Below are 23832 nucleotides of genomic sequence, written 5' to 3'. Positions count from 1 at the left end.
GGACGACAGAACAAAATCTCTGATCGGTTTGAGGAAGTTTACTCTCACGAAAACAGAACCGAGCTTCTGATTCTGAGTCGCTCCGTCCCAGATGAGTTTTTACAGTTAGTTACAAACAGCAGTGAAAACTTTGTGCACTGGAGCCGCTGGAAGCTGCTGGTGGCAGCAGGTTGCATGAGAAGCAGCAGCTTCCTGCTCTCCGGTTGGATGCTGAAGTTAGACAGGAAGCCACAGTGGTGATTTGTTTGCTGAAAGCTCTAACACACACACACACACACGTCAGGTCGTTGACGAGTGTGTGACTAAGAGGCGGCTCACAAAGACAGGAAGTTACCCAGAACTCTGGACGAGGAGGGGAACCAGACAGGAAGTTCTGCTGAGCTCCGGACTTTGGGCTCCATGTTCTCTGGATAAATGGCCTCAGCACTCAGACGCTCATCATACCAGACCGATCAGCATCACTGGGTCCAGTCCGGACATAATTATGAATTTTCCTGCGTTCAGATTAAAATGCAGCGAAGGGAGAAGCTTAAAAATGCGCTGGATCAACCTGTTGACATTCCTGTGGCTCCAGGCCCTTTTCAGACGTTGTGACTAATTCAGAAGAGAACAATGCTTTATAAAGTTCAACATACTGGATGTTTTTACTGTGTCTTCATTCAAATATATAAATATCTCATTACTGTTTCACTGCAGTTGCTCTGATGCAGCACAGCAAAGTGAAGCGTTTGTCACTATTTACTGCTTTTATTTCTATTTATTCACTTTTAACTATTATTTTAGCCTTTTGTTTTTTTAAACTATTAATTCTTATTTCTAAATCCTTTAAACAGCATTTTATGTGTAATATTTTATTTATTTCGGCCCAATTCTGATCTTATGTTTTTCTTCCATCTGAGGAACTAAATCAGTTTTTCAAACAATCTGCAGTCAGAACGATCACGTTGCATTAAGCAGATCTTTATGTGATTTATTTTTTAAAGTTAGACATATGTCATAATCCTGCAGCAGAAGAAGCCTGGGGCGGCGTATCAGGACCAGACTGAGAAATGATTACAAGAATAAAATTATGTGAGAAAGTTGTAATAATGTGATAAATAGTCATGTTTTAGGAGAATAAAGTTGAAATAATATGATAATAAAATCATAATAGAAGAAAGTCATAAAATTAGGATAATGAAATAATTTAGTTGTATCTTAGGAGAATAAATAATATGAAAATAGTCAAGAATACAGTCAAAATTATACAATAAAGTTGTAATATGACAGTAGTCTTAATTTTTAGAGAACTCCTCTAATAAAAGTAAAGATGAATGTTGAGCATCTTCTGAATTTATCTGATCCGTTTTACAAATCGCCCATTCTTCATCTTTTAACACATCAACATCAAATTATTTAACTTTGAAACGATTAAACAATCAAAATCTGATATTATTGATTCTGCTAATATTATGACTTTAATCTCATAGATGTTTCAGATTAATCTCTTAATTAATCTGAAACATAATTATTTTTGACTGCATCAGTTTTGACCCTCAAAGAAAAACATTAAATCTTCATTTTATGCATTTTTCCAGGAGCTCTCCATGTTTTATCCTGTCAGGCCTGTAAAAATCTAAACATTTTCCAGCAACAAGCTCAGTTCAGATTACAGCTGTGCTGCTCTGTGTGTGTGTGTGTGTTGAATGTATTATTAATAGAACATGTGGCAGCACTTACCACGGTGGTTTTATTTAAGGCATTTCCCTTTCTGCCCGCCTCACCAACACTCAGCCGGTTCTCTCTTTCCTCTCTGACCTCACGGAACGTTTTTCCTCTTTGCTTTTTGTCATTTTCCTCCCGCCTTTAAAATAAAATCCGGTTTAATTTAAGCACGTCTTTCTTTCACACTTCACACAGCGACATGCATGAGTGTGATTTCCCCATATGGTTGTAGTGAATGGAAGCAGCCAAACCCACAGGACAGTAAACACCCATTGAAACACACCATCAGCCGCAGACATCACAGCCGCCGAGCAGCTTTAGGTCCCCGCCCGCCGACCGGCCGCCTGACGGCCTGGGAGCGAATGGGAGCAGCAGACCCAGTCGTGGTTTATTTAAGACGTTCTGGAAGCTAACACACACACAACCAGGCAGGATTTCACATCATAAAGCAACATGCAAAGAGCAAGTTAAGATGCTTAAACGGCCCGTTAATCCTGTCGTGATAACAAATTCTGCTGGACGATAAATAGTCCTGAAGTTATTAACATAAACAATAATGTTGTTGCTTTGAGACCATTTTCAGGTAAAATGACTTCTCAAAAATCAATACATTTTAGATTCTAATAAACATGAAACTGGAACTGGAAAACATATAAATATCCAAGATAAACAATGTTTGACTGCTGCCATGAAGTGTCATTTGACCTTTTTAATACAAAGTTGCATTAAAAGCGTCAGCTTTGCATTATTCTGTAAATAATGACACTTTTAAAGAAAAGTTGCATTAAACATAAAAAAGTGTCAATTTGCATTAAAAGTGACATTATTTACACAGTGACATCTGGAAGGTTGATACAACAACAGCAGATCTTTAAGCCGTTCAGTGATTTATAAGCAGGCAACAGTATTTTAAAGTCTATTAGCTACAGGGAGCCAGTGGAAGAACTGGGGTGATGTTCTCCATCTTCCTGGTTTTAGTCAGAACTCCAGCAGCAGCGTTCTGGATCTGACTGATTATCTTTTAGTCAGACCTGTGAAGACACTGTAGCAGTAATCAATGTGACTAAAGATAAACGCATGGATGAGTTTCTCTAGATCGTGCTGAAACATAAGTCCTCTAATCCTGGAGATGTTCTTCAGGTGATAGAAGGCCGACCTTGTGACTGTCTTTATGTGGTTCTGAAGGTTCAGGTCAGATTTCAGTCTAGTTATCTGTCTTCGGACACAAGATCATTTTGATTAGTTCAAGGGGGGCAGAGATGGCGCTTTCCAAGTAAATAAAGTCACTTCCTGTTCTGAGGGGAAGTGACGTCAGACCATGATGACAGAGGATCGTCAGGCATCCAACCAGGATCACTCATGCCACGTTTGGTGCCTATTGAGCTTTTTATGTGAAAGTTATAGCGTCTCTAGTTTCCAGCTGTAATAACTGAAGCTGTGCTTTGACTAGTTCGCTCCTCTTTAGGCCCAAAGATAATCATTTCAGTTTTGTTTCGACTCAACTGGAGAAAGTTTTGGCACATCCACTCATTTATCTGTTCAGTGCTTGGATGGGTTCAGAGTCACCTGGTGACAACGTGATGTAGAGCTGTGTATCATCTGCGTAGTTATGGTAGCTGATCTTATTTCCTGTTATAACCTGATCTACAGGGAGCATATACATTGAATAGGAAGGGTCCTAGGATAGGACCTTGGGGTACCCCATATGTGACTTCTGTCTGCTTYGATGAGAACTGGTTTGATTTGATGGGAAGATGGCACTAAATGCAGGAAGATCCTGGAATTTCCAGCAGGAATAATAACCCAAAACATTGCGTGTTAGAATGGCCTAGTCAAAGTTTAGGACTAAAGTTTTCAAAATAAGTGAGTCTGACATCCTGCATTCATTCAGCCTGATTAAACATTAAGTATTTTTTGCAAAGAATGAGCAACAAAATTACCAATGTACTCAAAACTTAATTTTCCTCACATCACATTTTGTAAAATCCCAGTAAAATGCTCTAAAGTTTGTTTTAATCGATATGGACCTGCTCTGGGTGTCCAGTTCTACATTTCTAGAGTGTGACCAGTTTTAGTCAGACCTTCCAGCTGAGCCGATGATTAACTGAACGATTTGCAAACCATCTTGTTAAGGTGATGCAAAGCAGCCGCTGGTTGCTCTACTGGCCGATTATTGAGGATGAAACAAAGAAAGCTTTAGCCGATTCAAATGAGCCCTCGGTTTGTCTGAGTCAACATTTAACTCGCGGTTTCTCCACATCAGAGTCAGCTGAACAGTGTCCAGCTGAAGAAAAAGGCTTTATATTCCATCTAGATTGAGAATAATTGATAAAAGCCAAAAATCAATAATTATCTCTGCAATGTTTCACATTCCTATGCAGTTTTTCTGGTTTCATATTTTCAGATGTCTGCCACTGTGAGACGGAACCACTGGAGATAAATGTTGAATGTGGAGCAACGAGAATCAACAAACCAAACTGATTCTGATAAAACCTGATGGTTCTCATGAGGATAATAGTCAAAACCTCCAGGTTACTAACACATCCACTTCTGTCTCAGATGACCTGTTATGGTCTGGAAGCAAAAATTTATTGATTTATAAAGAACATTAAAAAGCACATAATAATGCAGGCTTAACACTTAAGAAGAAACGGAAAGTTTAAAAAGGAATGTGCTAAAAACATTAAAAGCAACAGAGAAGCTTGTTGTCATGGCATCTGTTCTATAAATTAAAAGTGAAAGCACTGACACGTGTAATGGTGTTTCTAAAACTAAAACAAAAAGTCTATCCCAGCCGTCTACATCTACTCAAGCAGAAAAGGTTTTATTTTGTAAATGCGTTGCAACATAAATATTACATCACACCTGCTTTTCCACCTGGCAGAAATCAAACAAGTCCATTCATGCGAATGTTAGCCTGCGTTTCTTCATCAATGAGGGATATGTGAGAGTTCACATATTCCTCACTTCCTGCTCGTCACCATTCCTCAAAATCAACTGCGCTGAAATTCAGAAACGTGACCCTTGTTGTCATGAATGCAGGCGATGAGCCAACTGAAGATCACCGAGGCAGGAGGTGAGGCGTGACAACACAACAAACAAAAAGGTTCTACTTCCTGCTGCGTCTCTGTTTTCAGTGTCTCTAAACAATGAGATGTGAGTCATGTCACTGCAAGAAGAGACAGATCAAGAGTCGCTCCCCRCCCTGATGAAAGGGACCAAGAAAAACTTAGTTTCCTCCTCAGTGAGAATATCACTAAACATAAACAAAACAGAAAATGACAGTGCTTTGGTTAATCCACCAAAGTGGATGATCAAATATCTGTGAAGACTTTGAAGAACGTAGCTTTATTCCTCCAGAAACTAACGTTCACACAGCAGGTGTTGATGCTTGATTCTGATTTTTATTTTGTTGTTGTTGTTGAAATCCAGTTTATTCTGCGTGATTATTTATGCCACGTCAAGTTTCCGGCCCGCCGTAGCTTTTTATGTGGCCGTCAAGATTCTAGATTAAACACTAACCGTGCTTAAACTTTATCTTATCAATCAAATCAAAGCAGTTTTTATCCATTTACTGCCAGATTATATCAACCAGTTCTTCCAGTTTCTTGAAATTTATTGTGAAAATTGATGCAAAATCAACTAATCCCCACATTTTTTGTGCTAATTGGGAGTTTATTGCAGATTTTTCTCAAAAATTGTCAAAAATGTTCATACATGTACTGAACAGCTGCCACAGCCTTAATTCATGTCAGATTATAATTCATGTTCTATACAGAGAGTATTAAAGTCGCATTTACCTCATTTAAAGATGACAAATGGTGCTTAGGGATTGGCTGCTGAACAAAGACCAACCAATAGCGTCAAGTAGCTTTGTGCCAAAATATTTCAGCTTCCTAAGCTGCATTTTCTTTTGAATATTTTACATTTGATTGTGTAAACCTCTAGAAACATTCACATTTTCCACGAATACTGAATTGTGACTATTCGTACAAAAAGTAGAAGGAAGGCGTCTGGATTGTTTTTGGTGCTCAATTAAAAGACAGAGCTTGTTTTCTAAAGTAAATCTCTAAATTAAGGTACGTGCTGCCGCTGTGTGTCCCGCTGCGTATCTGTGATGATGTCATTACCGTTGTTGCTGTGTCTGACGCAGTCCTGCAGCACGGCGTGCCACTTCTTCTGCTCCTTCTCCGTCACCACGCAGAAGTAGTAGTGGCGGGCGTACGGGTGCCACAGGATCAGCGGGAACTGGGTCGGACACTTGATGAAGGGAGCGTTGCTCGGTTTGGCCTTGATTTCTGAAACAAAGAACAGAACGAGTCATTGGACATAGCTTGGACAGAAAATATTTAAAAAAGGTTGAAGAGACGTGGCCTTAAAGCATCGTTTGTGTGTTTTTGATCGTACTGTGGTCAATGCTTTGATATGCTAAATGCTAGCCTAATTCCCCATTCTGAACAGAAAAATCAGAATGGATCCAATTTTTATTAAACTCTGTAGACACAAAAAATAAGTAGTTAAAGGCCTTCTAGACTCATAGCTGAATCTAAAAACATTCAAATGTCATTGCACACATGGAAATCAGAAAAGATGTAATCCACATGAACTCGCATACATCTGCTCTGTGTTTTAAACATGCCAGACCCATAGGGGGCAGTGTAGCACAAAGCTAAAACCTGCGTCATCCAATCACATCGCTTCAAAAACACTTCAATGTTGGAACGTTTTCTCTCTCCGTTTATCGACTCGCTTTCATTTAATGTTTGCAGGTCAGTAAGATGCATTTCATTCAGTAATGTAAATTTAGTAGAATAACTTATTTTATCACATTTGACTGACAACATGCTAGCTAAAGTTAAAGCGGCAAGATAAATGCAGGTAACCATGGCAACCAGTGAGCTTTTAAAGGCCGGCATCCACCGTGTTTACAAACAATCCCGCTATGTCGTGTAAGCGCTGTGAGAGAATCAGGCGTTTTATTTTTGTCTTCATAATTTATTTTTTTTTATCTCTCCCACAAACTGTGGGAGTTTTTAGAACCAACAAAATCAACTGAAATTTCTCTACAATGAATATTTTCCAGAATTTTAGTGATTTGTGTCGTGCTTTGTTATTTAATTGCAGTGAAACACTGAAATCATAAACATTAGTTCTGCAGAAGCTAATGCTAAAGCGCTAACATGAGATCACTTCAAAACAGCCTTGACTTCCTGTTGGGAATTAAACATGGCACCAGGAAGTCCATTTGTGTGGACAGATTAGAGTTTAAAGTTGTCGTTTGGGAATCATGTGGATATATTGGTGCGTTATTAGTAACAGACTGTTATGTGCAAGAACCTAAATCAATTTTTCCCATGTAACAAAACCAAAGTTTTCTCAAATCTCCATTTTGGAGTTTTTGTTTGGATGAAACGGCAAAACATTTAAAAATCAAATTGTTATCCCAAACATTCAGGAAAACGTACTACTGACTCTATTAAATAAGTAGGAAAGAACCATTTTCCCATGTCTGAGGAGACGATTGTAGTGAAAGATGATAAATGATAATACTACGGCTGTATTTTGAGGCGTTGGGATGGTTTTCCCACCTGGCAGGCTGCTGTTGAGCAGCTCCATGTACTCCTCCATGGAGGTCAGGGCCTTGTACCCGGCACAGTTGATGGAAATCTTTGGATGCAGCATTCGGTCGTGGGCCTGCGAAGCAAACATTGGGTAACAAACCGGTTTCAGATCCTCAGAACCGGAACCAGACTCCGACGTCCGCTCACCGCTTTGCTCTCATAGAGGTTGATGGCATAGCTGTTTGGGATGAAGACGAAACGGTTCCTCCACTTCCGGTTCTCCTCCAGATACTGGAACAAACTCCCGGAGAAGATGGTGTGACCCGCCAGAGGGTCCTGGAAGAACCAAAGATCTTCCGTTAATCCTGACACACATCAGACTGGACGTATTTCTGACACGTTTTGGATTTATTTCATTCCCACGAGTCTTAAAACCTGAACAGGAATTTCCCAACAGTGATGGGAGGAGAGTTTTACCTCAAGGTGTTTACAGAAGGATGTGCAACACCCTGGTTTGTTTGCAGAGTTCCTGTCTTGGATCAAATAATTCCCACTCAAATGCGAGGAAAGTTTAAGTTAGAGCAGATTTACTCTTATGTATTTTAAAACTTATATTTAACCATAAATGCATCAATTAATAATCAAAGAAGTTTGCTTAAAGCTTAAAGGTGTCGGATGATACAGGCTAGCATTAATCTAATGGATTTATTAGTTAGGATTTTATTTCATCGCATCATATTTTGAGGATTTCCATCATATCAAATTTGATGATTAGAAACAGAACAAAATGGAAGATTTTTCATGCTTGTGAGCAGCTGCCTGCGTCTCTGTTCATGTGTGAAATTTGCTCCAGTTTCCCTCCAGTGATGGTTGAAAAAGCTCAACAACATCAGCTTCATTCATTAAAGATGCACAAAAATAAACTACAAACATTCAGTAACATGCTGGATCGGCTCATTTTATGCAACAAAACCAACTGTGATCCCTTCAAAATAAAGTCAGAAATGTTTCCACATCTAAATACATACATTTTATGATTTGACTTGGTTCAGTTCAGATTGTCACACCAAGGCAGTTTATTTAAATACAACGTTAATGTTATATTTGACTTTAAATGGGCGTGACTTTACTTATTGTAGCGTGTAACCACTGTGAGAGAATCAGGAGTTTTATTTTGGAACTTTGTGAGTTTTAGACCCATCAAAATAAACTGAAATTCCTTTGCAAATATTTTCAGGATTTTAAGTGATTTAAGTCACGCTTTATGATTCAATTGCTTTGAAACACTGAAACCCGTACCTCGAGTGAAAATTCTCAACCCTAAGGGGTTAATCATAAATGCTATGCTAACGCTATGACGCCATATCAGAACTATATTTTGCAGAACGCTAATGCTAAGCCGTTAACATCAATTCACATTATTCGAGAGACTACAACCCTTGAACAACAATTACATTTTGGCATTATTCTTCTCTACTGTCTGTTTTCTGTTTCTTGTTTGAAAAAAAGTTATTTGGGAAAAAAACAACAAAGGAGAGGAACCGTACAGTTTCACTTCAAAATAAGAGCATGAATATAAGTGTCTACTTAAATTAAGTTGACAACCAAAACTTCAACACAGATGTCGAACTTTATTCAATTGAAAGTTTACAAAACAGTCAAGTAAATTAGTGCTTTAGAATTAGTTTAGGGGAAGCTAAGTGTGCTAAATTGTTTCAGAGTTAGCTCTGAAATTCATCCTGTGTTGGTCTGATTTTAAGGAGGTAGTTTCTGTTCTTAGATCTTAAAGCTGCATGAATGACTCAGTCTGAACAGTTCAAATAAATACAAACTACTGGAAGTTAACAGATTAAAACATAATAGAGGGAGCGGCGGCGCGGCGGTTAGCTTGATTAGTTTTCTGAATGGAGCAGCAACACAGATGCAGGGAGGATCAGGAAGGAGTGACCGTCTCATCATCAGATGATTTACCTAAACAACGCCGCAGTGAAAACACAAAACGCCCTGCGCTGTTTAGGTTCCTGGGGTCAAAGGTTAAGGTTAACAGATGTGAAGCTAAGGCAAACAATTTTTAACTTTGGCACAAACTTTACGCTGTTTTAGTAGGGTTTTATGTTGTAAACCAACATGATGCAGCGCTTAAGTGGAAATTATACATAGTTTCTATTTACTTTATAAATAAAAATAAATAATAAAAATAAACTGATTAAAAATAATTTGATTTTGGGGATTTTCAAGCAGTTTTCTTCATTTAAAGACTGAAATTTCCAGCCATTCTTCTGAATGACTGGCCGGTGGGATGGAGATGATCTGCGACCAGCAATTTTCAGATTTTGCCTCAGATTCTCACCTTAATTTAGATTTAGACTTTGACTAGGCCATTCAATGTGCTTTGGTGTCCAAAATGTAGTCCAGGAGCCATTTGTGACCCCTGGATTAATTTTGTGTGACCTTTTCCTCTCCTTCAAAAACAGYACAAATTTGGCTCTCTCTTTTTTTTTAAGGATTTATATATTTTTAAACAGAAAATGTCAAGTATAACAGATTTTTCTTTAACTTTTTTCCCTTTTATTTCTGTTTAATAAGTTGTGCCATAAACATCCAGCTAATCTTTACTCATAATTTACAAATACAGCAAAGCAAAATTCTTATTTTTGTTATTAGATTTAGCTAATAGAGAAAATAATAAACTTAAAAAGTTAAGTAGTTGTAAACATTAAGGCAAATGTAAAATATCACATTTAATTTACTGCTGTGCAGCTAAAAGAGGAAGAGTTCACTAATATTTTTGCGTGTTTAATTGGGGGAAAACGATAAAACTTTGACCTGGACACATTCCTCTTGAGGATTTTGGTTGTTTAGGTATTAAATGAAGCTGAAACTGAACGTTCAGCTCTGTGCTGCAGATGTGAAACTTGCCTTTCGGTGCAGCAGCTGCGACTGCGCGCCGCCTCCTCCTTCTATCTCGAAGCGAACGACGTTGAAGAGAGCGACGGCGTACTGCTTCTCGTACAGATCGCCAAACTGCGTCATCACATCTCTGGTCTGAGCTGCAGGAGCAAAAGCACAAACAGGAKCAGAAAACTCGTTTATTTTCTTAATCAGTGCACAATTTGTACAAATTTACACCTTTCAAAGTCAAAAGTGAAGTTAATATCTGAAAAGAAATGCTGGTAACCAGTTTATTGTAAATGCAAAACCACAAATTGGAAAATCTAACCAATCATTTTTCAGTTAAAACATCATTTTAATCATTTCTATCTGAATTTGTCAATTACCCAAAAGCATCAAACTGCAGACATTCTGTGTTTAGAGGCTTCTTAAAATATATTCTATTCACAGACTTTATTAAATTTAATAATTTAGTTTGTGAGGCAATCACTAATTTCTCAAACTACTCTGCAGTTTGTCCCAGGATAAATGGTAGTTATTTTGAGACAATTTTTAAGTAACATAATGGTAATAATGGCATAATAACACAAGAACACATTATAAAAGATCAATAAAATTTAAATTCTGATGAACACTGGAAATGGAAAACTTTTTAATTATCCAAAATAAATAAACAAAACAGAAACAACAAATAAAATGTATTATAAAGTCTCGGTAAACAAAACCAGTGTGGCTAGTTGAGACCAAAACACCAAACTGAAGACTTTTGTCATTGTCGGTTTTTGGTAGAAAGAAAATTATAAATCAACAAATGTTAATTATTTAGCTCTTTTAACTGTTTTATTGCGACCAGCCACTCTGAATATCTTTTAAAGCTAAATAATCCGAGCTGAAATGCTAACTTTGTTCTTTCAAAGTAAATTTTTTCCAATTATTCAAAACAGTATTTTGGATAACGGGAAGCAGCTAATTCAGATTTTTCCTTTTTTAGCTGCAGCCGTAACTAAATGAACCTTTGACGTGTCACTTCCACATCCACAGAAACGAGCCCAGATTGTGTCAGCTTGGAGGCTGTTGTGTAGCATCCCAATAAAACCGTCCCAAGAACCTCCTGCAGAGGACAAATCAAGTTTTTTACTGCTGTAAACAAACGAGATGTGGACTCTGGTCTGTTTATGGAAGCGTGGGGACAGGAAGGAGGGAGCAAAGCAGGAAGGAAAACGCTGACAGGACAGGATAGACACAGAGGGAATGTGTAGGAGACGGGGGACAGGGACGCACAGGCTGATTAAAAAACAGCAGGCCACTGATGGACGAGGTGGGAGGACGAGTCAGAGGATGGACGAGTCAGAACCCGGTGAAGAAACGGCAAACGCTGCAAGAGACGACAAGTTTCTGATAACCAGCATCAGTATGGAGGAATCGCTTTAATTCAGTCACATTCAATCGTTCTTGAGCAGAAAGCATCTTCATTAAGGTCACAACACTGTATCTCAATTGGGTTTGGTCCAGACTTGGATTAGAACCTTCATTTTGTGGCCTTTCAGAGTTTCAGCAGTTGACATGATTTGGAACGGACATTTTCCGTCAGGATTTTCTGGTAGAGACCAAAATTACTGGTTCCATCAATGCAAATCAGCCCCACATCACCACACTACCACCACTTTGTCTGCCTGTTGGTTTCCACAACCCAATGCTTGTTTTCATCCCAAAACATTTCAGGAAACTTTACCTGGATTCACACAAGCCCTTTTTAGTCCACTTTAATCCAACTCCAGTTTGTAAAGTCTGATTCATTTAGAGCGGTAAGAATGTGTAATCAAACTCTACAATAGCTCTCTGTGAACTCAATTTTAAAGTTTGTAAAGAAGGACGTTGTGACTCTTATTGTTGACTCATGACCGCTGACTGTAACTGAGGAAGTCTGCGGTTCTTTGCATGATATTTTAGATTCTTCAGAAATCTTCTGGATGAGTTGCCGGTGATCTCTTGGTGAAACTTTTGTTCCTTCTCCATTGTCAAGTCTCACTCTTGCTGGTCAATCTCTGGTTCTGTTCTAGCCAAGTTGGGTGTGTCTCCATTGGCATCGTGCTTCTCCCTGATTGGGCAGGAGTGTGGATGACCTATGAGCCAAGCAGAAACTGATGATGTCACTTTGTGCGGGTACACTTTAGCGATCAGTTTCTCCAAAATCTGTCAGCAGATTTGTTTGTTGTGGGTTACCCAGTCCAGTTGACGATGGATGCACTCTTCCGATTTGCAGTTCTCCATTTTGTCTTGTCACGGATCCCACAGGCCATTCAACAAATTCAGTCTGCTGCCAATCAATGCCGACTTGTACCTTTTCTGAAGTGGTTCCAACAAAACGGGTATAAACTGTACAGGATCTGAAAATGGAGACTAGTCTGGGCGGGTACGACTGGGGAAGAACCAGTTAAAGCCACGCCTGTGGAGAAAGGGTTTCTGGTTGGTCAGCCATTCCTGGAAAAGTTCATCACTGTTCCATGTTTTCTCTATTTGTGAATAATGATGGTTTAAGAAGGTTTGATGTTACTTTTTTTACATCACGCCTGGACGGCTTTATCCAAACCAAAAATCCAAACCAAAAACTGGTCAACTTGCCAAAATGGATCAATGAACTCTGAAGGAGATTAGGGTTCTTAAGCTCAACTATAGTAGGGCTCATCGGCCAGACAATGACCAACAAGTCCAACTGTCAAGAAGTTTTTTTAAAAAAGGACCTAGTCCAAACCAGACGTTGGTGGTTCAGGTTCTCGCCTGAATCTTTGTGGTAGTCCATCTTCTTCTCCATTTTGTGCTCTTAAATCTAAATGCTCTGCTTGCCTCATTGAAACCAAAATAAAAAATGATGACTCAACGGTTTGGCACATCAAGTCCCTCCCATCTGCATTCTGATCTCCAAACGTAGCAGCTTTCATGCTTGTCATACCAACTAAATTTTGCACCAGGTAAGTGTCGGTGACTGCGGTTGGCTCCACAATTATGCACCAAGTTGATACTTTCCACCAGACGCCAAAGTCAACAGACTGGAATGCTTTACATCGTCTACTGGAGACAAAGATTAGAAAGCAAAAAATAAACCACAACACTCAATCTTCTGTGTTTGACCTGTGTGGAAGCACCTGCCGGGTAAAGAGGTTTCCCTCGATGAACCTTAAATTCCTCTACAGGAAAAAAGAAGTTTACTGTCTTGAAATGTGAAGGACTGCTGGTAAAAACTGTGTTTTTACCAGGAAATGTGATTTATTCTCTGAGGTCAGACTGTGGTGAGGAAACAGGTGGCCTATCTTATGTAATCCTGTTGTGTTTTTCATCGCAGCAGAGAAGTGGGGGGTCTTATTCAGACAGACTGAAGAAAAACAGCTTTTAGACCGCGGGATTCTGGAAAAATTCCCATTTATCTAATTTTTTCTGCAGATTCAGACGGTTCCTTTTCCAGTTCAGCCTGTCCTGGTGATCCCAGTAACACCAGCAGGTTGTTGACACAATGTGGTCAGCCACTGTTAAGGATTTGCATAACTGAGATACCCGTTTATCTCTTCTGCTGCGATCCGTGCAGCATTTGCATGCAACAGAGGGAGAATGCTGTGCAAAAGTCTTGAATCTTCCCTTGTCCTGCATCTTGCCTGTTGCATAACAAATATTGCTGGACAATAAATTGTCCCAATAATTATTGCGATAAATGATAATAGTTGTTTTGAGACCAAATACAGGTAATGTATTGATAATGACTCTCAAAGACCAATAAACCTTCACACCTGACACTGGAACTGGAAGATATTTTAAATATCCAACATAAAGTGGAAACAAACACCACTTACAACTGAAACCACAAATAAAATGGGTCATGAAATCTCTATAAACAAAATTTCCCTTCAAAAAATATAAATGGAATAAAAATGATTGAGCTCATCTTGATTGTTTATTTCAACAGACTGAATCTTACCCCTTGTAGTTTTCACATTTTGCCACATTGAAAAATTTCAGAACCAACTTTTGTTGCACCTAAAGCTGCAAATCTTTTAAGAAGTGTCTCTGCTGCCTTTGGATTTGGGTCTGGGCTTTGACTAGGCAACACTAACATGAATATGTTTTGAGTTAAACTCTTCGATTGCCACCGTCTGGCAACTTTTGGTTGCATCTCTGCTCCAACAAACCTGGATTAAATGAGCGACCAACATCCAGGTGTTTGCTAAACTTGCTAACCTGCTAAAAAGGTAATTCAACGTTTGGATTCAGATGTGTTGGACCAAGAATGCAGGAGATGTAAAACGCTGATCTGGCTGAACCTGCATCCAGATAAAAATCTGATCTTTTTCCGATCAGTGAAAGCTGTCAACAATCTTCAGTGTGAAAGCTGTTAAGGTTAGCATTTCTTAGCATCAGAGAGAGAAAATACGCAGAACATTTTATTTCCTACAACATGTCAAAATCTGTCTTCAGTTCATTTTGCGAACAAACGAGAGAGAGCAAGACTTTCAGCAGGAAACAATAAGGCTAAATGGCTCCAACTTCAGTCCTGGAAAATGCTGGATTTGGAAACATTAGCAGAGTTGAGGTAAGGATTTACGTTAAATCGATAAATCTAAGAAATGCATTGAACATAAATTTAAATCTTCAAAAACAGAAAATTTGATTAATAGACCCTACTTCCATCTCTTTTCTTYCTTCATATTTCTTTTGGACACCAAATCATCTGCATCAGTTACTATAAAGGCATATAAAATAATCCAACCAGCCCCATAAAAGACCTTCAGAAAGACTAAAAGACAAACACAGTCTGGTTGTAAGTAATGACCTGAGACTTTTGCACAGCTCCATGCTAAAGAACCTGAACAGCCGTTACAAAGTCAGAGCAGGACGTGTAATAACGGCCACGACGCGATTCGCTCTCCTGTGGCGGTGAGAGGCTGTTAAAGGTTTGCTGCTTGGTTGCGGTTTCACGCTGAGGAAGATGAGCAGGTAGAGACGGCGCTGAGGAAGGCGCGGCCCAGGGCGGCGCGGCCCAGGGCGGCGCGGCGCGGTACGGCCAGACTAACTGGGACGTGTCGCTACCTGCTGCACCTCGTTATCCTGCCCTACCACTGCTGCCTTCACCTGCTCAGCTCTGAAAACAACAACAGCCTCTTTACCGGGATCCCACAGGAAAATTCAAACACTTTCCAAGAACTTTCAAGGTCATTTTCAAACTTTTCCAGCACCTTTTTAGAGATAAAAAAAGTTTTAATTCACCATCATTTATTACTGTTATTAATAATGCCTTGTTATGTTAATCTACATTCCATAGCAAGGACAAAACTAATTAAAATAAAACCCGTTCCCACACCCTGATGCTGCCACTGCCTTGTCCTAAAATATTTTTATAGTTTTTATTTTAATAAACGTCTTTTTAAAACTTATATTCTTCATTTTTAACCGTTTTGAAGGTTAATCCAGTCTCAGTTTTATCAGTTTTTCCATTTTGACTGGTGATATAATTTTTGAAATTATTCTAACCCTGAAACTGAAAACTCCCACTTTTTTTGGTCCATAAACGCATCGACAAACGAATCATTTTATGATTTGATTCAGCAGCATTTTCTCTTTTCTTCTATTAATTCATACATCCATTAAATAATATGAAACTAATTTGTTGTTTATAATTCTTACATTTAAATGTTGAATTGAAATAATTAAATTTAAATATTTTTGTTTTTTTCCTGCAGCCGTTTTGGTCAGTAGATGCCCGATTGGTTCCTCCACCTCATTCCCATTTTTTCTCTCTTTTTTGATGTTTTCATGTGAATTAATTCCTTTTAAATTGAATTTTAATAAGTTAGAAGCTGAAACCAGCTTTTCTATTATAATGAAACATTTGACTGATTGTAACCAGAACCCAAACCATGACGGGTCCTCCACCGTGCTTAAAGCTTTGATGCACCAACCACTCAACCAGTGATCAATACCAACAAATCTCATGATCGAATATAAGATTTTCCAAAACTGAAAATTTACACTTCTTTTGTCCTGGAAACACATAAACAGACGATACTTTCCTTTATGCACTTTAGAGTTCAATACAAAAAAATCTGATAAACGTTGGAAAAATCACCATCAGTGTAATTTTCGCTACATTTAATTGTGGATTTGAAATAATGTACTAAATCAGAAGTAGGATTGACAAAACTCTTGTTAATAAATTTGTATATTTTCTACCCAAATATGTCAACAAATCCGGACATATTTGGCCTGAATCGGATGTTTCTACCATTTCTTGACTGTTTTCCTGCGTTTCGGTCACAGATGAGTTCATGGATTCAGCAACTTTTATTGTTTTTATTCTCCTCTAATCTGGAACAAACTTCCAGAAAATTGCAAAACTGCTGAAACACTGAGTTCCTGTAAATTAAAGCTAAAACTGTTTAGATCTGTCTGAGTCATAATAACTGGAACATTGATCAACATATCTGATCATATTTGCTTGATTTTGATTATTTTATCATGTTTATCACTTGCTTCATAATTGGTTACTCTATTATGCTTCTATTAAAAGTCAGAGATAAATTATTGAAATGTTTTATTATTTTCAACACTCTTCTGGAAAACATCTGAAAAGTGTGGTGTGCATTTTTATCCAGGCTCCTTTCATTCCAGCTACAGCTTCACGTTTGGACTACCGATGGAAATTAGCTTTTTAATTTACAACAACTATCATCCCTGACCCATTTAAATAAATTAAACTTAAATATGGATATATCGGCACTAACATGGGTATCAGCCGATATTAGTCATTTTTTTTACATATTGGTATTGGTCCGATAAATAAAACTGGGTCGATATGAACAACCGATTGTTATTTTTATCTTGTTGCCGTTTGTTTCTGGTCTTTTTTTTAAGTAGTGAAATGTATACAACATTGGTAAATATTGGTCATCAGCCATAACGGCAATACTAATATCGGATATCGATATCGGTTCATCCCTACATTCAAAATTAACAGAATTTTGCCCGTCCAGAGATGATTTTCTGTCTAACTTTTTACTAAATAGCTGCTGCCTCATTGGACAGGGAGCTGCAGAGTGAATTCGAGAAACAATTTTTGAGTTTTGCCTTGACTGGACTTTGACTGGACCATTTGAAAACATGATCTAAGGTGGTTTTCCTGCTGGATGGTGAACCGCTAACAGGTTTTCTTCCATTTAACATTAATGCTTTACTTTGCCACATAAAATCCCAATAAAAACATCTAAACTTGTGACTAAATGTGTGAAAGTTTATAACCAGCTGCGTACAGGCGCTGTAGTAGCGCTGAATCTCAGCCAGAGAAGCATTTGAACAAAGAGGCCCTTCCCTTTTTTCCTTTTCTCTTGAAAGCATTTCATTCGCTGCTTCACTGCAGTTCAACAATCTTCAGATTCCTGCTCTCCAGTAGCAGCAGGGAAACAACCAACAATTAAAAATGCAGTAAAGGAGCAGAACCCTGATGTAAAATCCCTCTGATTGGGTTTGTTTCCATGCTCTGCTGGAACATTTCTCAGTGGGAGGCAGATCAGACCCAAACTTAGACAAACATACCCCCCGCCTCTGCTGGAAACCTGCTTATTATCTCCATTTTAAGATTCATTTGAACTCTAAAAATGGAGAAAAGTGCTCCGATTTGGTGCGTTAGAGCTTAAAAAGCCAGAGTAAAATGGATAAATCGGTGTAACCTGTAATCATCTCCCGCCTGCTCTCGTCCAGGTGAGAGGAAACCACGTCCCCCATGGCGACGGCGTTTCCCAGCGGTGCTAACTCCCAGGTTCAACCTCCAAGACTCCGGCGCTCTGCAGGGAATCTGCTTCAGGCTCCCAGTCCGGCCGGTGCTGCTGTGGCTCCTCTCCTGTTTGGCTCCAGAAAACCCCAGAGAGGGAGGAAGACGAGGAGGAGGAAGAGGAGGAGGAGGTGAACACTGAACCCTTTCACAGCGAGGCAGCAGGACACACCCTCTGGGAGTCATCACTGGTCCAACGTGTTCAGTCGGCCGTGCCAAAGGTGTGGCCTGGAGTTTGTGTTTACTTGTTTGGCGTTATTGGAAACATAGAAACATTTTATATTTTGACAGGTTTTACAGCTTCACTGATTAGCGGCCATGATTGGATCTGATTTTAGGCTGAAACATTTAGTTAATGTGGTTCTGAAGTTTCCCTTTGTGCTTAAACACAACGCATACCTGCTGATGGGGTCATGAAAACGGGCTTCTGCTGCCCCCTTGTGGCGGCGCTCAGAACTACAGGTTAAAATGTACAAAGGTTGTTTCTAATGTTGGCTAACATTAGCCAAAAACTACTCAAATAAGAGTAGTACTACTTCAGCATATAAAAGTAAAAATGTATTTGGTAGAACATCTACTGAACTGATCAAATTATCAATCATTTTAATAATTACATCATCAGATGGACCAAAATGTAAAATTAAATTGAAGTTTTGATATTTTACGAACAAAAATTACAATAATTCATCTTAGGAACAAAAATAACTGAGGTAAAATAAAATGTTTCCAAATCGGTAATAAAAAACTTCAGAACCTTTAAGGTAGAAACCTGCAGGTGTGTCTGTCTGGTGAATCTTTGATTAAAACGTTTGTTTTTCATTCAGTGGGCAGAAAATCCAGAATTTTTACTTAAATAAGAGTAGAAATACTTTATAATAAAATTACTCAAGTAAAAATATAGTGTAGTAAAAATACTCCTGAAGGTAGATTTTTTTTCCCCCAAAAAAAGTTAAATAAATGTAACTGAGTAAATGTTAGTTACTACCCAACTCTGAATATTATATTTACTACACAAGTTTCAAGCTAAATAATTCCTAAAACTGGGTGGATAAAGAAAAGTGTGTAAAAGTCTCAAGATCTCTTAAACCAGTTTATTTGCCCTGATTTTATTTATGTAAATTATTTCTATTTTGATCGATGAAATGCCAAAATCTCCCCATAACTTAATATTTTTCTGTCTGATTATGTAATTTTTAAATGATTAATGGTTTGATCTGTTGCTCAGAAAAAAAGTTTATGTTCTGTTTAATACAGAAAATGCCACCTTGAACCAGTTTTCCTCCCTCTGCAGTGCAGCGCCCCTACAGGTCAACTTTAGCTCTTTTATTAGTTGACAACTTTTTTCCTTTTTCATAATTTTCCACACTTATATTGGTTTTTATTTTATTTTTAAAAGAGAATAATAATAAAATTTTACTCTTTGAAAATAACACTTTAGACGACATTTGTTGTGAATTTGGTGCTAAACAAATAAACAGAAAAAAATATGTTTAATACCAAAAATGCCACCTTGAACCAGTTTTTCCTGCATGTCGTGGCGCCCCTGCAGCGCAGCGCCCCTGCAGCGCAGCGCCCCTGCAGCGCAGCGCCCCTGCATGTCAAACGTACCCACATTTTGCGCCACTGCTCTTTCATGAGTTAAATACGTTTAGTCTTTTACATAATTGTTCATACTTATGTTTGTTTTTGTTTTATTTTAATACCTAAGAATATAAATAAAATCAGTTTTTCAAATTGAAGACATTTCTTACAGTAGATACTCATCAAAGTGCGGCTTAAACGGGTTTTTTGTAGCTGCATCGGGATAAAAGTCTCATTTTGGACTGTAAAGATGTTGCATGGTGTTGTTGTTAATTAGCGTGGCTGGATTTAATGATCACGCAGTCCTGGCTGGAGGAGGAGGAGAGAGGAGGGGGGGCGGGGGGGGGCTGTTGCGGGAAGGATACGCAGTGACGTTTCCAGCTGGAGATCCTCCGCTGCGGTGAGAGTCGACCAGAGAGGAGGGAGGCGGCTCAGCGCTCCGTGGCAGGCAGTCGGCAGCATCATGGCCCCTATCGGATTAAAGGCGGTGGTCGGAGAAAGTAAGAGTTCATCCTGTTCATGGCGCTTTTTTAGCGGGTGGTGAAAATCTGCCGCTGCGCTTTATGCTGCAGCGGATGTTTGGGTTTCAGCGCAGGCCGCGGGTCTTTATGAGGATGAGGAGGAGGATGAGGATGATGATGATGATGGTGCTAAATCACTTGTGTAGCTCAGGTCTCCTGCTTGGGAGCCTGATGCGCAGAAAGCCGTGAACGTTTTTAGCTCTAATTACTCACTGGTTTCATTTTGAAGCGAATAAAACGTCCAAACGCGGTTAAACAGCCAATCAGCGCTTTTATATCGCCAATAATCTGCAGTGACGTCTGACTGAAGGTGTTCATGAAACATGGCGATCCGCGGGTTCCCCTGATCACAGCAGAGCCTCACCCCTCTGATGGAGCAGGAGTCGTCGCTCACACGGATGTGAGGAAACGTGTTTGCTTTGTTCTTCCTCAGTGACGCATCGAGGAGAAGCTCGATTTAAGAGGCGACGCTGCGATTAAACTCCGTCTGCGGGCCGCTTGAAGCTGGAGGCGCCGCTGGGCGCAGGCCTGGATAACAGAGGTCATTAAAAAACAGAACGGGTTTGCGTCCATTGCTGCAGGCTCGTTACGCTGTGGATGCGGCGCAGGATTTGCTCCATTTGTCCAAATAACCGGAAGCGCAAACCAAGGAGCAGCTAAAAGCAGGAATGGATGAACATGTTTGGTTATCTTCTGATTTAAATTCAGTTTTTATGTCCTTCATTCTCCCCTGAAAGGGTTTTCCAAGTGCAGACAGCTGTTAAATATAAAAAATGCAGACCTGAAATAATTTTTGGCGCCCCTGTAGAGTGGCGCCCCTACGTATCGCATATAGTCCATTCCTACTTTTTGCGTCATGATACTGAGAAGAAACCTACATATCTCTATTTTAACACCAAATCTGCCTTAATATTCATAATATAAACCAGAACTAAAATATCAATATCAAATCAATATCTGATCAGTACTAGCATGGTTAGATGGTTTAGTTTGAGATTCCATTATGATTATTTTTCTTTTTCTATTGTAGTTTCTAATTTCTACCTCAAAAATATTTTTGTTTTGATTTTCTTTCAAAGTTTTTTGCTCTTTATTTAGCAGAAACAAACATTTGTTTTAACGTTTTGCTACTAAAACCTGGTTTATATTATAATGTTTTAGCAACATAATAGGAAAAACGACAGAAACACCTAAATGTCAGAAGTTTGACACATTCAACACAAAGTAATACCAAAGTATTCAGCATTTCTAGGGTACTTCAGGTCACCAAGCTGCATTTTCTGTTGAATATTTATATATATTTGATAAAAAATACATTTTCTGTGAATTTTTAGTGACGTTCCGCAGAGAAACTGCAAATACTGAACCAATATTTCTGTTTTAGCTGATGCTTTACTACTTTTTTTGTATTTTTTCCCCATAAATCCTGATACAGCAAATACTGAAGCCTTGTCTTCTTCTCTCTGGAGGAAGATCTAAATCAAAGATGGCGACAGTCAAAACAAGTCACAATTAGATGTCAAATATTGGACAGAAAAGGCCTGATTGGTGCATCTTTAACTTTTCCAAATAAAACAAGTATTTTTGTATATTTACGGCTCATCAGATGTTTAACAGGATTCCTGGGTTAATCTTACTGGATTCACAGTTTATACTGTTTTGGTTGGATAAATACTAAAAGTGCATTACAACAGATGCCTGATGTGTCACTTTTGATACAGAGAAAAAAAATAAATTTTCAAAGAGTTTAGTTTGCTTAGTTAGCCTACATATATTAACACATACATAGAAATAATGTTGTAATATTTCATTTTCCATCAGTTTTCAGAAGGCTCTGTAGTTTTTTATTTTTGTTTTGGGTATTTAGGATAAAAAATCTCAATTAAAATTGTAATCAGGTGATGAAACCTCATCAGAAGGTTTGTGTCCAGGATGTGTGTGGTCTGCAGAGATGTCCAAACTTACTCACAGGCCAAAAGCTGGTCTTTTTTTCCTGCCCAACAATAAACTGAGCATAAAATATTTAAATACAACAAATTAATACATTTTGTTTAAGATCAAAACTTGAAATTTGTTTATTTTGCATATCTGCTTCGTTAGAAGAAAAACCTCCAGTTTGCACATTATGTGGGATCATTTTGAAATTGAGTTTATTCTCAGCACAAAAACAGGATTTGGTTTTTCTCCTTTGCTGCATTTGGTAGAACTTCAAAAATTAAACAGACGCAGATTAAAATTTGCTTTGGAGTAAAAGTTACTGAATAAATGTCATCAGATATACTATAAAATTAAAGGCTAGTTATTAAACATTAATATTTTGGTTTGTTTCTTTTAATTTTATCTTAAATTAAAAATAAAATCACCATCTCCGTTAACCAACTTTGAGGGGCCGTAGTAGGTCAGTCCGGCGACCGCAAATGGCCCTCGAGCCGCGCTTTGGACACCCCTGATTAAATCTCACCATGTCGTTAAACATGCAGCTTAACAGCAGATCTTCAAATAATTTCCTTTCGTTTGCGGCGTCATCTTTATGGTTTCAGCTGCTCAGTAAGTGAGCGGCGGCCGAGGCTCTGAGCGCCGAGCCGTGTAAACATCGCGGCGGCGGGACGCAGCAGGCCGCACCTGCACCCTGCGACGGGATTGGTGGAGGTGGAGAGGGTTCCTGCTGCAGCCGGGAGGAAGGAGGGAGGAAGAGGAGGAGAGAGGGGGAAGGGCGGCAGGCGGAGGCTCCCCTCCCCCCATCAGAGGGAGGAGAGTCTGGACCTGATCAGGATGGAGAGATTAGCTTCTCCTGACTGCAGCTGATCGTTCATTCTTTGAATTTTGAATTTATTTCTTGTTACTGTTCGTGTTCAATGAGATTAAATGCAAAAATGTAGGAAATATAAACAACCTCAGCATAAATATGGTGATATTTACATGATTTACAATGTTAAATCAGTTACATTTACACACAAACATAAAAAAACTTCTTTTTTTTTTAATATAAGTAATACATTTTTAAAAAGCATTGGCTGAAATAATAGCAGATTATTCATTAAGGTTTTTCACCTTAGAATAACTTTACCTTCTCAAATTAAAATGTAAATAGTTTTTGAAAGGTCCTAAGATTTGGTCACTCATTAACCATCTACAATTAAGAAAACTACCGGACCTGGCTATAGTAAAAAATATGTAAATATTTCTGACAAGATAACCAAAATGTGACAAATACAACAAAACAACATGGCTACCTAGCTAGAAATAACTAGCTAGTTAGCTCGCTAAACCTTATGACTTCTTTTCTATATGAACATTTAATTTATCTCTGGTATATTTTTTGCAAGATCCAAGCACTGGCTGTGCCTCATAACTTTTGTTTTCATAACTACAAGACATAAATAGCCACAGATTAAAATATGCTGCTGCTATATTTACGACCACAGACTCAGTGAAACGCTGCTGTGCCAGAAAACTGGACCACATTCAGTCAGACCAGATTACAGTCAGCCTGACAGCAGAGCTTGGAGAGACAATCATCCTTCATTTCATCCTTTAACCCAGACTGATAAACTCTGTTGGTTCCTCACAAGGCGAGATGAGATTATATAATCTGTATCTGAAGAGATGGATGTTGGAAAGTGAAGCACATCTAAAATAATGTTGCACTGAGGCCACACACTGACCTTAGAGGCGTCACTGAACCAAAGCAACACACACACGCACACACACGCACACACACACACACACACACACACACACACACACACACACACACACACAC

The 23832-nt window shown here is 38.7% G+C and overlaps 2 protein-coding genes across 3 annotated transcripts in view; one reads left to right on the top strand and one right to left on the bottom strand.

The window, feature by feature from the left end:
- niban2a (niban apoptosis regulator 2a) overlaps positions 1-20002 on the bottom strand; it is a 29154-nt gene extending 9152 nt beyond the window's left edge. Inside the window, exons 1-6 of the mRNA XM_008424642.2 lie at positions 19914-20002; positions 17867-18211; positions 10185-10315; positions 7473-7601; positions 7293-7398; positions 5835-6002 (exon numbers count right to left, since the gene is read on the bottom strand). Coding sequence (XP_008422864.1) covers positions 5835-6002; positions 7293-7398; positions 7473-7601; positions 10185-10315; positions 17867-17921 — 589 coding nt within the window. The 5' untranslated portion in view covers positions 17922-18211; positions 19914-20002. The remainder of the gene's footprint in view (positions 1-5834; positions 6003-7292; positions 7399-7472; positions 7602-10184; positions 10316-17866; positions 18212-19913) is intronic.
- Positions 19920-23832, top strand: part of stxbp1a (syntaxin binding protein 1a) — a 29616-nt gene continuing 25703 nt past the window's right edge. For both annotated transcript variants that reach the window (XM_008424640.2, XM_008424639.2), the window contains exon 1: positions 19920-20048. In XM_008424640.2, coding sequence (XP_008422862.1) covers positions 20012-20048 — 37 coding nt within the window. In that variant the 5' untranslated portion in view covers positions 19920-20011. The remainder of the gene's footprint in view (positions 20049-23832) is intronic.

This window comes from Poecilia reticulata, linkage group LG12 (genome assembly GCF_000633615.1).
Source record: "Poecilia reticulata strain Guanapo linkage group LG12, Guppy_female_1.0+MT, whole genome shotgun sequence".
Lineage (NCBI taxonomy): Eukaryota > Metazoa > Chordata > Actinopteri > Cyprinodontiformes > Poeciliidae > Poecilia > Poecilia reticulata.
This window is presented reverse-complemented; position numbering and strand designations above follow the sequence as displayed.